The sequence below is a fragment of the Melospiza melodia genome, chromosome 3, assembly GCF_035770615.1.
Source record: "Melospiza melodia melodia isolate bMelMel2 chromosome 3, bMelMel2.pri, whole genome shotgun sequence".
Classification (NCBI taxonomy): Eukaryota; Metazoa; Chordata; class Aves; order Passeriformes; family Passerellidae; genus Melospiza; species Melospiza melodia.
The window spans coordinates 34,681,679-34,695,014 of record NC_086196.1 but is presented as its reverse complement, the minus strand read 5'-3'; the positions used below and the strand labels follow the sequence as shown (position 1 = coordinate 34,695,014).

At 41.5% G+C, this 13,336-nt stretch overlaps 1 protein-coding gene across 1 annotated transcript in view; it reads left to right on the top strand.

Annotated features, from left to right (window-relative positions):
* Window positions 1-13,336, top strand: part of FNDC1 (fibronectin type III domain containing 1) — a 62,351-nt gene that overhangs the window by 36,944 nt on the left and 12,071 nt on the right. Inside the window, exons 11-15 of the mRNA XM_063151255.1 lie at window positions 741-1,130; window positions 5,609-5,674; window positions 7,244-7,405; window positions 9,361-9,591; window positions 9,976-10,084. Of these exons, the coding sequence (XP_063007325.1) occupies window positions 741-1,130; window positions 5,609-5,674; window positions 7,244-7,405; window positions 9,361-9,591; window positions 9,976-10,084 (958 nt within the window). The remainder of the gene's footprint in view (window positions 1-740; window positions 1,131-5,608; window positions 5,675-7,243; window positions 7,406-9,360; window positions 9,592-9,975; window positions 10,085-13,336) is intronic.

The following is a 13,336-nucleotide window of genomic DNA, read 5'->3' as shown; positions in this document are numbered from 1 at the left end:
ACTGCAGAACTGAGCCAGAACTGAGCCAGACTGATGAGTAGAATAAGGGTTGATGATTGTTTATATCTTTGTTTACATAGGAGTAATTATTCCCCACTGCTAGCACTGTACCAGCCATATGGATGTGTTAGTTTCATTTTTTTCTTCTAAAGCTGACCACAAATAGTAAGAAACCCTGTTTGTGTTCTCTGAAGACTGCTGTTTGCATGTCAGTCCATCTGTACAGATCTCTTGAATACAAATTCAGTGCCCATTGTTAACCTGGCCACCATGAATATTTACAGTACACAGAACTTGGTGCACAAGCTTATCTGCAGTGATAGCATCTTGCCAGCTCATCCCAGATTTTCCTTGCACGTGTTTGACATTAAGGAACAGAATATGGATTCATCTTACATTTCATCAACAGTTAGTTGATGAGAGTGACTTAGATGAAATGCCATCATTGTCTGAACATTGTGATTCTGAAATGAATCCTCCCTGGAGTGTTTATCAAACAGCTGAAAAATGTGAACACCACTGCAGTTTTTTTGAGGTTCTTCTGAACCATTTTCCAGCTTCCTTAGCCATGGCTCTTTCCTAAGTAACACTCTTCTTCTCTGTTAGTTTACTTACAGAAGGCTCTATTCACTCTATTCAGTGCTTTTGTGGCATCTACTGTGATAAAACACAGTAATGCTTAATCCCATAAACCTGAAGTGGATTAACGGTGAGATTTTTTTGGTTTTGTTCTTTCTTAGATGAAAAGGGTGCTCCAATGGTGAGTCCTGATGGATTACCTTTGTTTGGACATAGCAGGTTTAGTAAACCTGTAGCGAGTGCACAAGATAAACCAATAATAAGCCTTGGAGGAAAGCCTCTGATTGGTCTTGAGATGGTTAAGAAAACAACCACTCCCTCAACTACTACTACAACAGTACCTACAACAACTACCACGACCACCACCACAACCACTACAACAACTGTTGCTACAACCACCACCAGCACCACGACCACTCCAGAGCCGACCACCACTGAGCAACCCACCGAGAAACCGGCACCCACCTGTCCTCCAGGCACCTACGGGGAGTATGATGATGAAGGCAACTTGCTCCTGGGGCTGGATGGCCTGCCAGAGTGCAATGCAGAAGGTAATTTCCTTTTGTGCTATTTGAATTCCCGTGGCTGTGCTGTTTGTCTCAGCACAGTTACACTGATGTGGAATGGTGAAGAATCTGCCTCTGAAGATTTTGGTCCATTTGATAAGGTAGGAGCTGAGATTAGAGCATATGAAGAAGTGTTTGGGTGATAAATGGATTTTCACTGACAAATGCCAACTTTCACCAAAGCTGAGGTTTTTGTGAAATTGTGTTGTTTTCAGCAAATTTCTTACATTGTGTTGGATCCACTTTTATATGTTCGCTCACAGGGGTACAAGTCTAAGTAGTAACTTTGTGGTCAAAGCACCTACATATAAGTTTTTCTCATTCCATTTCAAGCCAGGGAAGGAGCTGGAGGAGCTATACATTTTGTCTATGTTGTGTTCACTTATCACAATGAATTCTGAAAAGTCTCTCTTTTGAGCCATGGTGGAAACAGCATTTGCAAAGTGAGATTCTTGCTCTCTTGCCAGCCCTTGCAGATAGATTGTCTAGCAGGAATGCAGCACAGCACAGATGAAGCTGGTGAAAGGCAACCCAGGCTCTGCACAGATAAGGCAGAGAGTTGTACACTAATTTCTTTAATATCTGAAGATATGAACCAGTGTCAGTGCATGTCATTTTTTGCTGTTGCTGTTATACAAGCTTAGGTTGTGGTGCCAAACTGAAATCCAAAGTAAACACATATAAATGTACTAGAGTCCTTTGGTGTTGAGCCTGTTCCCTGTGGTGTTTTATGCTTTCAGCACCTGGATTGCAAGTGAGTTATCTGCTTATTTTAATCCTCAACTCATTCTACCAATGGGCAATAGCAGCACAGCCATAACTTTACCAGCAGGTTGGCAGTCAGACATCTGACAACTGCAGCAGCCAGTTTTAATGGCTAGTGAAGCCCCTTTACCTTTCTCCTATACACCTGTGTCTCTTAAGTCAAAGTAGATTTACAAGTAGGTCATGAAACCATGGCCTAGGAAGCTGAACTATCACTTTGAAAAGGGCAGTGATATAGAAAGGTGTGGCTCCAGCAACTCACAGTGAGTCTAAGGATGGAAAGACTTGGGAGAAGCATGCTTGCATGTGTAGATATGCACAGATGTGTACACACACACACACACACACATGCATGTAAAAATCTTATCATCATTAAATATTAATATTAAGAGTTTTGCTTTTCCCTATGGAAAGTTCATAGTTCTTAGTGTTACAAATATTGTTATATATGGTCACTCTCGTACTTCCAAAGCTGCCTAAAGGGAGCCATGATTTTTGGTAGTTAGAATCCCTCCCACACCCCGCAGATCCTTTTGCTTGTCTTAGATGTTGATTACATCCTGTAACATTTCCTCTTTTTTGGCCTGTGCTGTTTGGTACCTGGAGGACCTCTTCTGAGAATACACATTGTAAGAACAGCAGAAATTCATGACATACATCTGGGGTTAAACTGAAGGTAGGCTCCAGAAGATGAGCAACAAAATCCTTTGCAGTGTTATGTTTAGCAGAGTTGTAGGCTGGGGAATTTTCATGTGATTTTCTGAACACATTAAAAATTCTGTTTGGGCTTTTTGCCTTCTACCAGATGGGCTTGTTGAATCTTTGAACTTGATAGAGGCACGAATGAAAATTAAGTTTTTATTCAGGCTGTGTGTTCAAAGAGAATGGCCTTGAAGTAACTCATAAACTGCCTGGCCTTTTGACAGTGTGTCTGCCAATGCCTCACAGAGGAAGGCTGAAAGGATGGTGCTGGGTTTCTGCTTCTTACCTGGTTCTTAAGGCTAATTGACTTATAGCTTTTGCAATACTAGTCCCTACCTAGGAATTTGGAAAGCTTCTCTGAAGAGCCTTTTTCAATTTTTTTCAAATCTTAGTGACCTGCTTCAGGATTAGATAAACACAGGAAAACAGTCTGCCTGTTCCACAAAGAACTTGCTAGAAAAGTAAAGATCTTTGTGGTATTTATTTAATGATGGCCATTACCATTGAACAATGGAAGTGTATATTTCAAGAGTGGTAAACTACTACTCAATTATCAAAACAATGCAATTTTCACTTGACCATTCCCAAATTGCTTCAAATTATATTTTTATCTTGTCTTTCCCTTTAATCTGAGTCTAGAAATTACTCCACATTGTTTAGTGAAATACTTTTTCTGCCAAAGCTTGATATTTGTTGCTAAGGGCTTTATTCACAAACAGGGTCCGCAAGTGCCAAAACCCAGCTCCAAATGTTCTACTTAAGCTTTGGCAAATTCTTTTATCTCTGTCAAGATTTCTTCTTGATCCAGCAGAATTTATTACCAGCTTTTCACTATATTCATCAGTGTTTAACTCTCAAGAAGGAGTTTGGCCACACAAGCATGATTTGTTGGTGAAATCAACTAAACTTTATTCACGAGCTCACAAAGAAAAAAACAGATGGAGACTTAACCACGTATTACTTGTGATAAAATCAAGTGATGGAATTTGTAAAACAAGTAAGACAGCTAGACTATCCTTACAGATGCCAAAAGTCTGTGGCAAGTGGTCATAGGAAGATTTGGCCCCATTTATTACAGGCAGGGTTTACTCAAGAGATTCAGCAAAGGGTGATGGTGCAAGGTGAAGAACTGCAGCTGAAGTGTGCACAGAAAATAATAAAATGAGAGGTCTGTTGGAGAGTACTCTTATTGTCACCATGACACAGCTAATGCTAAGCAAGCACAGTAACTGAAATTGAGTACAAAAATAGAAAATTAAATTTGGCTTAGCTGGACTGTACATAGGCCAAGGACTTACTAGCTAATACACATGGATGAGTTGAAATCTGCTCATGGAAGATTTCAAATTTCTGCATATCTGATCCTCTTTATTCCTTGGATATAGGCAGTCAAAGGTAAGTGCATACGTTATAGATGTTGGTTGATGTTGGCCAGTTGTGGGTAGATGTGCAGAATTCAGCAAAGAATCTACTTTTGGACTGACTGCCCTCAGAGAAGACAAGTGACTTCCAAGGGGATCATCTCCTGAAGAGTGCTGCAGAAGTCTACCATGAGGAAATATCAGATTCTTATATGAAAGTCTGACAAGAATGAACCCATTTCCTGTGTTTTAAAGCATATTTTGGCATTAAAATCACGCAGTGTATTTAAAATAAAATTATTTTAGGAGAAAAAAAGCATTTATACAGTAATTGTTGGTTCCAAAAAAAAAAAAATCAGCAAAATTAAAATGTATCATTCAGATTATATTTGTGAGGTTTTAACATTGGCAGTTGAAACTTTGCACTATTTGCAGTTCTGGTTTAGTTGAAAATAACACTATTGCTTCCATACTGAGTGTTACAGGAGTGTGACCAACGTGTGTGAAGTGTCTGGAGGTCAAAGCTGTCTTTCTCTTGTCTTTGTTCTAATGCTGGCCACTCCCCAGCCCCAGCGTTGCGTTGGAGACTTATGATGGTGCCTGCAGTGGGTTACAGCACAGTGCTTTTGTTTTGTTTGCATGGCTTTTTATGACTGTGCTGAGCTTTGGGTACCCTTTGGCTTCCCTAAATAATGTGGAGAAACACTTTCCTCAGAGTGTGTAGGAAAGCCTTTGGGATTCAACAGATGAGGTACTTGATGGTTGATGTATCTGGTGCTGGATTCATGTCCTGCAGAGATAATGAGATAATATCACGGAATAGTCAGCTGGGAAATCTATTGGTGCATCTGCATTGGGTTTTGGGGTGCATCAGTAGAGAGTTTTTGATGTGCACCTCATAATCATCTGTCCTTGCTGTGCTTTCATTTGCATCCTGGAGCAATCTCACTCTGATTTCCTGAACTGAATTCATGCTGGATGAAACTAATCCAGAGCAGTGCTTCGTGATTACACCTATGTGGCCCAACCTGTAATGGGCAGCCATTCCATAGGATCAGAGTAGAGCTAGTGCAGAGTAAAACCCCAGAAAATCCAGCACTAATTACTTCATTCTACAAATCCTTTCCTTTTGGGCTGCATTCCTCGCAAGACCATTGACATGGGCTATAAATGTCATGGCTCTGTGGGCTGTTTGTTTTTATACCTCCATAAAAATATTTGGGTAGAAATATTTAATTCCTTGGTTGGTTTTTTTGGCATATAATGTTTTCACATTTGCTGCTTCTGAGACTATAAAATATTGTCAAATCCAGATGTGATCTTTATATAGTTGCTGGCAGCCTACCTTTGCTCCAGAGCAGCTGGGGCCTGGAGCAGAGCTTCTGGAAGGTGGTTACTCTTAGTTTTATGTAGTATCCCTGAGCCCATTTTTCCCCAACAAAACTCCTGACTACTGCACTTAGCTTCTCATCTGTTATTCTCAATGTGCAGGGCAGACTGTCACTGCATTATTTGGAAACCAGGAAGTTATCTTTTTCTTTACAATTCCACTGGCTAAATATTTTTATATTAAACTTTATTCCAGAATTATTTTATTGAATTCTTACAGCATTTTTTTTCTTTCTCTGTCAATAGATACATTCTCAGGACTGGATTCAGATGTGACAGCAACTCCAGAAGCTTATGTGATATATGATGATGGTATGGGTTAACTGTAGGAGTCTATTGCAAGTGACATATTGCCTTTTTCTCTGTCTTCTTTCTTTGGAACTGGGTTCAAGGAGGCAGATTGGTAAATGGGAGCTTAAGCAAGTGATGCTGAGCTGGAAAATGGTTCGGCATTACATGTGAAGAGAAAAGATCTAAAACCACCTGTTTCTGGACATAAAAGTTTTGTTTCTTTAATGTGTAGTCTGCATTTGGACAATTAAGCATGCTCATACTGAATAAGATCACCTACATATAAAGTAAATAATCTGCTTAATTCATGTGGAATTTATATCAAAGAGATTTAAAATCAGATTAAAGGAAAAGAGCGAAATATTTTTTTAGAGTTAGATTCATGCCATCTTGATATTGTAATCAAGGGCATAACAACCTTTGCTAAAGAGGAAGTGTCAAGTCACAGCATTTAATTGTAAGTTTGCATAGGGAATGCAAATTCTCAGTTATTGGAACTGAAATTCACTTTCTGCTATCTGTGACATCGGATGTTCTATCCCTCTTAGTCCTCAAATTCCTGCTCCTGCCCCCACATATGGAAGTGGATTAGTACAAACCTCAGTTACACAAAAAGTTTTTTAGTAGAATTTATGGTTCTAGAACAATGAAAGTTTTTTTTAATTTGTGGTTGTAGTGCTGGATCTTTAGTCTAATCAACAACAGAAAAACATTTAGAAAGAGAGTGCAGCAGCTGAGTGGAAGATATTATAGACATTTGTACTTTTAATGCTGATCACTTCATGCTCAGTGCACAGGTCTTTTCCCAGGCCTCCCCTTAGGTGCAGGTCACCTGCAGAAAACACACGCTTTAGCAGTTTAAGCACAAAACACTCAAGGACATGAGCTGAGTTTCCCAGCCTGCATGAGGTCATGACAGAGATGCCAAATGCTACTTTCTCTTCGTTTCGTGTGCCAGTCAGGTAGCACAGCAGCTTTTCAAAGAGCACTGAGTTAAATAGGACTGAACATAATGAGGCTCATGTGGGACATGTTGCCTTCCTTCATGGCCACAATTGGAAAGTTCCGGACTCCGCACCTCCCGTCACAGGAGGGTTTGAGAGCAGTATTGAACCACCTCTAGGGCTTTAGAATTGCAACACTGAGTTTTCTTAGAAAGTAATTTTTTTCTCTCCCTTCTCTACTTCCTTTGACATCTGAGGGCTTAGGCCAGGATTCAGTTACTGCGCCATCTTCTCTTGGGGTTTGTGAGAAGAGGTGGCAGATACACATTCAGGATATTGCTTTACAAATACATTTGTTAATTTTTGTCCTGTTTAACTGTGTAAGTGAGGTCTAAATCAGCAGTGACATGAGTATTCTGGGGCAAAGACTCTTCTCTCTGTCCATGACTTTGGTAGAAACTATTGCAAGGCTGAACTTTGACCAACCTCTACAAAGAGTTCTGTAAGGAGCGTGCAGTAGCCCCACCGGGCAGGGTGTGTAGCACTTCTTTGGGACTGTGGCCATGACAGAATTATTTCCCTTCTCATAGTTAAGCCAAAATTAGATGAAGCATGCTAACACTTTCATCTTGTATTTTCTCTGAAGACTACGAGTTTTTTGAGAGCACTTTGCCACCAACCACCACCACTGCCACCACTACCACTGCTTCTACCACGACAGAATTGGAGGTTGTCTATCCAGAGACCGGTGTTGGTGGCACTGGCCCTGTGTCAGAATATGACATTGCTGGGAAGAAACGTTTCACTGGTAAGGATGCCCTTTGCCTTATCTAGCTTGCTACTTGTGCTGCAAAGGATTCTTGTTCCAGCTAGGCCAGCCCTTCAGCTGAGACCATTGCACAAACACATCCAGTAGACGTGTGTGTGCTCCTTTTAAGGATTGCCACCTTGGAAACCCAAACAGCAGTAGTTATTTCCTTGCTTCAATGCTTGCATGTTTATGCGTGGGCCTGCAATGATTTTGTTGAAGCGGTAAAAACCTCTTTGTACTCTTTCAGTGTAAGTGTTCTATTCTGTGTTCTGCATTGTGAAGTGAGTAAGTGAGCAAGAGTGTCTACACCAGTTCAGCTTAACTGCATCTGACTTCACACCAGCAGTTCCAGCAGGGCAAGTCTCCATGTAGGTGTGAGTCTTCCTCTGGGGGACCTGATTCTTTTCCACTGATCTGTTCAACCTCGGTGATTTCACCCACCTTGCACAAGCATGTGTGCTTCAAAAGGTGCTCCAAAGTCAAGGAATGAATGGCCCTTTGGATACGAACTTTCAAAAAAATAAATCCATTAGAGATAAATATGATTTTGGTATTTGAACATTTTCTCAGTAGAAGGCATTTGGTGCAGGAGCCCCCATTACATGAGCCATGTCTCCTGTGTGCACGAGCCATTCAAGTGTGTACGTTGGTGTTGCAGCACTGACTTCAGAGCTGCTCTGCTTCTTTGTCAGCTGGGGGCCAGAGGAGAGAGATTTGGAGATTGTAGGGAACATTCCAGCTTCCATTCCAGGCTGGTGACACCCCCTGCAGCCCTTTACATATTTCTGGCACTTGAACTGAGGTCAAGTCAGCTGCTGACTCACCTGGCATTTCAGAAAAGAGTTCAGGGGATGGAGAATCATCTTTGACATATCTTGGCTTCTCTTCCAATATCCACAAGCTTCATGTGGCTTAGAGTGAAACTCTGCTGCTGGAGAAAAAGATTTGTTTTTATATATGCCAAAACTTCTTCCAGTGCATCTTCAGTTTCCCTGTCCAAACAATTTCATGATGTTTCTATTCACTGACAGTGCTTCTTGATTCATTTAGCTGGAGAGGCTAAAATTAACTTCATTGCAAGATCTGGAAAAAATTCCTTTAGGGCATGAAATCCAATAAGATAAACCAAGAAACGTTGGTTTATGAACATTTCAAGGCACTAGGGAAATAATATTACCATTTCAATGAATTCTATTATTGCAACTGAATAAACATTTCCAAAGCAAGTTTTATAGTCCTTCCTTTGAATGTTACGGTGACTTTTAAGGCAATAAAAAGATGGTTTAATCTTTTCCTGAACTGAAGTGCAATTCCAATCAGTATAAAGCTTTTAAAAATAGAAGTTACAGGTTGGGAGCACATGCCTGGAAGGTAGGCACTCATGGCTCCTGGTCCCTTAGTACCCAGGGGACCACAACAATCCTTTTAAACTGGTTGGACTGCATCTTGGAATTACTCTTCATGTTTCTTTTGTTGTTTTGCTCCAGCTTCAGGATGTTTGTGTAAGAACCAACCACTTAGACTGTAAAGTCTTAGATGATTGAAGACTGTGTCAGGGATCTGTTCCCATGTTGGAAAGGCAGAATTTGGGTGACATTTTCATCCCACCTTCCGGAGGAGCTGGAGGTAGCGAGCAGAGGGTGCTGCAGTCAGACTGCTCTCTTCTGCCTCTTGTAGCAAAGACAGTCCTTCCATCTTTGCATAATTTGGTAATAAAGTTGTGGGTGTGGGTGTGGGGTAGGTAAACCTGCATGTTGATATCCCATTCCCCCTGCTCATCAATCAATTTGGCTGTAAGCCATGCTTTTTTGGCAGCGGTCTCTGGGCTGCAAGGTGAGGAATTTTAAAATGCACCACAAAATGTGACTCTCTTAAGGAAATTGCCAGCCTGTGTGCTACTCTGGGATCCCTCAAACTCCTTACTAAATGCTGCCCTTCCCTGTCTTTTCTAGCTCCTTATGTGACCTATCTCAATAAGGATCCAGCAGCTCCCTGCTCCTTGACAGAGGCCCTGGAACATTTCCAAGTGGAGAGCCTTGATGAAATAATTCCCAATGACTTCAGAGAGAAAGATCAGCGTCCCCTGAATGCCCCTCACAACATCACAGTTGTGGCAGTCGAAGGCTGTCACTCCTTTGTCATTGTGGACTGGGCCAAACCTGCTCAAGGAGACATGGTAACAGGTACTCTCCTGAGGGTTCCTCTCCTGATGGGAGAGAGGAGAAGGGGAAGGTTTTCCTAAATGACCACTTGTACCGGTGTCTGCACAGTCAATGTGTCACTTAAAACAGTGAATGCATTACCTCTCATCTTTTTGCCTTTACTGTTTTTAAAATCAGAATTCACTACTGGGTGCTGTCCTCTGATGTAATGCTCCATCATTATTAGGTAATGATAAGAAATTCCTACAGGCCAGGATTTTCCAGGAGAGTTAGGCATGGAATCACTTTCATATTCAAAGATGTTTCAATTCCTTTTATCCTTAAAATGTACTGTGACACCTAGGGATATAATTTATTTAAAATTTAATTAGAATCCTCATTACTATTTCTCCTTCCTGTTTACAGGCTATCTGGTTTACAGTGCATCCTATGATGACTTTTTAAAGAATAAGTGGTCAACCAGGACTGCAGGGTCTACTCATTTGCCCATTGAGAACCTGAAGCCCAACACACGGTAAGGATTTGATCCACTCCTTTTCAGTTCTGTTAAGGAAATAAAACAAATTTTGAGAGTTGTCAGTTGTTTTTCTTGGTCTTAGTATAAATGTTTACATCTGGTTTAGATTTTACTCATGCTGTTGGACAGCAAATTGTTCTATAAACTGCACAACAGCCTGATATCTTTACGGTATTAACCCTGGAGCAGATAGTAGTGTGTACAAATGTTTGTGTGTATGAAAACACATATCAGTAACAAGGGAAATATTGTTTTAAAATGTATTTTCTAATCTTTTAGATAATCAAATGTTGGGGAGAAAGTATACTAAAATATACTAAAATATGCTAAAATAGACCCGTGGTTTGACTTGATGTGATGTGGGCCATTCCAACATATGTGTGGCCAAGATTTGATGCCTAAAGGCTGCTGGGGAAGTGCTGCCCACTCATCTGTTTTTACTTTCTGTTCACATAAATGTGCTGAAAGAAAAGACTTGGTGATATAAGGTGAGCTTCTGGCAATTGCTCAGAAGTCAATTTAGCAGGAGTTTTAGGTCTTTATCTTACAAAAAATCTGACAGAAATGGTGGAACACGAATGCATGCTTCACATGATTTGTGAAGATTTGTGGAATAATTTGTGGTGACTGGGGGCAAAGTAAACAGCTACAGAGGGACTGCATTCAGATTACTCCTTCAGAGAGATGTGCAGTCTCTCAAATACTTGTCTCTCAAATTCTGAGCCTGAAATTCTTTTGGTGCTCCCTTGGGCTCGGCCCTTCACACACTGCTGTCTGCAGTCTCTCAGGCACTGGTGGAAGGTGTTGCTCACACAGTGGAAAGATGCACTGGGACTGTGGGCTGGAATTAGTATGCCTTACTTGGTGGTGATCTGCAGATCTGAGCATTGATTTCTTGGACAGGCACATAGGGTTTGTGCTAGGACAGCACAGAAGAAAGAAATGGTGTCAGCCAAAGTATCTTTTCTTTCCAAGACAATTTGTAGGCAAAGGGAAGGTTCTGAGCATTAAAAGTAGTTGATTGAGAACCTCAACCTAGAAAACAGAATTGTTTGAGCATGGTCTTCATCTAAAACCTTAATAGACAAAATGATAAAATAAGATAAATAAATTATGAAAAGCCAGAGCAGTGTAGCCAATTGGGAGGCATATGATGAGGCATATTTTTCTGACCGCATCATGACAGTTCTCCAGACTCCAGCGTAGTCTCACACAGGTTTGCCCCTGCAGCTGCTCTTGCTATCTGGGAAACATCCAAGCACCAAGAAATCACAGAATGTTTAAAGAAGTCTTCTCCACAGAGACTTCCCTCCAGCCAAAGAGTTCTGAGGACATGATATCACCTTGGGAGGGCTAGAACCTGAGCAACTTCTGCAGCAGCTCCTTATGCAGCTGCACGAGGGCCATGTTCAGCAGAGGACACCTGCAGTGTCAAAGACCTGGAAAATTAGCAGGGGAATTCTAATTATGGAGAAGCAGGACAAGCACCTTCAGAGCACCTACAGAGTTAAAAGCAGATAGATAAGATGTTACAGGAAAACATGGTCCATCTTATCCCCTCCTGTTCTGTCTACCGTATTGTCAATCACATGCTTCGTGAGGCATTTTCTTACATATCCAAGAGCTATAAAAAGGCCACTTATTCAGAAGATTGGTAATCTAGACCTTAGTGACAATCTTTGAGTCTGGTTCATGGTGTGTTAAAACAAAGTTACTTCACAGTGGAGAGCTTCAGTGGTGTACTCTGTGTCTGATAGTGCTCTCCTTACAAAACATTGTTGTTCCAAATGTACACAGGGTGGCATGTGGCACAGCTCTCTGAGGGTTTCATCTGTTACAGCAAGATGGAAGAGGTTTGAGATCTCCTGTTCCTAGATAGTGATGGAAGCACTATGGGATGCAGACCCTTCTGCCTTTGTACATCTACATTCTTATGACTTGAGGACTCCCTTTCCCTAAACAACTCTCCTCTTGCTGCTAGAACCTTTTCCTGCCTCCACATCCCAGATTCCTCTGTATGCCCAGCCCTTTTCCCCTTCACCAGTATTCATTCCTCCACTCTTACTTTGTCTCCCATGCAGGCCAGGGAGGCATTGCCTTTACACCCCTGCTTCTCCTGGCTGCAGCCCTGCATTTCTTGCTTCCAGCTGAAGCTCCTCACCTCTTCAGTCTTTCAGTCACATCTCCCTCCCTCTCCTGATGCCCAAAGGACAGTGTTGAAGGCCAGGGATAACTCTCTGCTTCTCATACCAGCACCTAAAGGGCTCCAGAGCACCAGAAGGAGTGGTTGTAGTGAAAGCTCACAGGAGTTCTGCAGCTGCTGTCCATGCTATGCTCAGTGCAGGGGAATTGGTGGGAGTAAAGCTGCCAGCATGCCTGAGATGGACATTAACTCCAGGCTTCAGGTCACAATTTGTCTGTATTTGAATGGAGTTTTATAGGAACAGCAAGGTTATGGATTCATGCGCCTCCATGAGCCTAGTGACTGTCTTGCTGAATTAAGGTTTCATGATAGGGAGGCTCAAGCAGGTGCTACTCATTTAAGCAGATTGTTTCTCCAGCATCTTCCTGAAGATGGTATAATCCATTGGCCGCTATTGTATGCTCCGTGAAGGCAATGAAGGCTTCATGTGGGGTCTGTGGTGGAGAACGAAGCATCTTTATAACAGAAATTTTATGTATCATTTACATTCTCCAAACCCACAGACTGAATTGATTGCATACTTTTTGTCTTAAAAATAACTCCCTAACCACTAGGAGAAGATACCATGCCTAAGAAAATATGGGATAAAAGTTGAAGTTAATCTAAAGATTTTGTGTCTGCAATGTTAATGAATTTTGTGAGAAAAGTCTGATTAGGTAATTTACTGTAAGCAGATGCTGTTGGCTGCTGGGCATCCCACAAGGGGCTATGGGTGGTGCAATTTTGCAACATGCACAGAGTATGAGAAGCAGGTTGGCATCCTGGCTGAAGTCAGCACCAGAGATTTCAAGCTGTCAACATATCCTGGAAAACATCTGCCTGTTATTTAGGTTTTACAAACAAAACAGAAATCTATGTTTAATCCATGTCATAAATTTTCTCCTGAGGCCTGGTCTGACCTCCATTTGAGAAGTGGAAGTTTTTCCATTAGTGAAACTCTGGTCAGCTTCAGTGGGTACAGGAGCTGCTTCCTTGTGATTTGTGATGGTAAACACTAAGATGACTTTATGAAATCTTTAAACCAGTAGTTTTGACAAGGTCCCTTC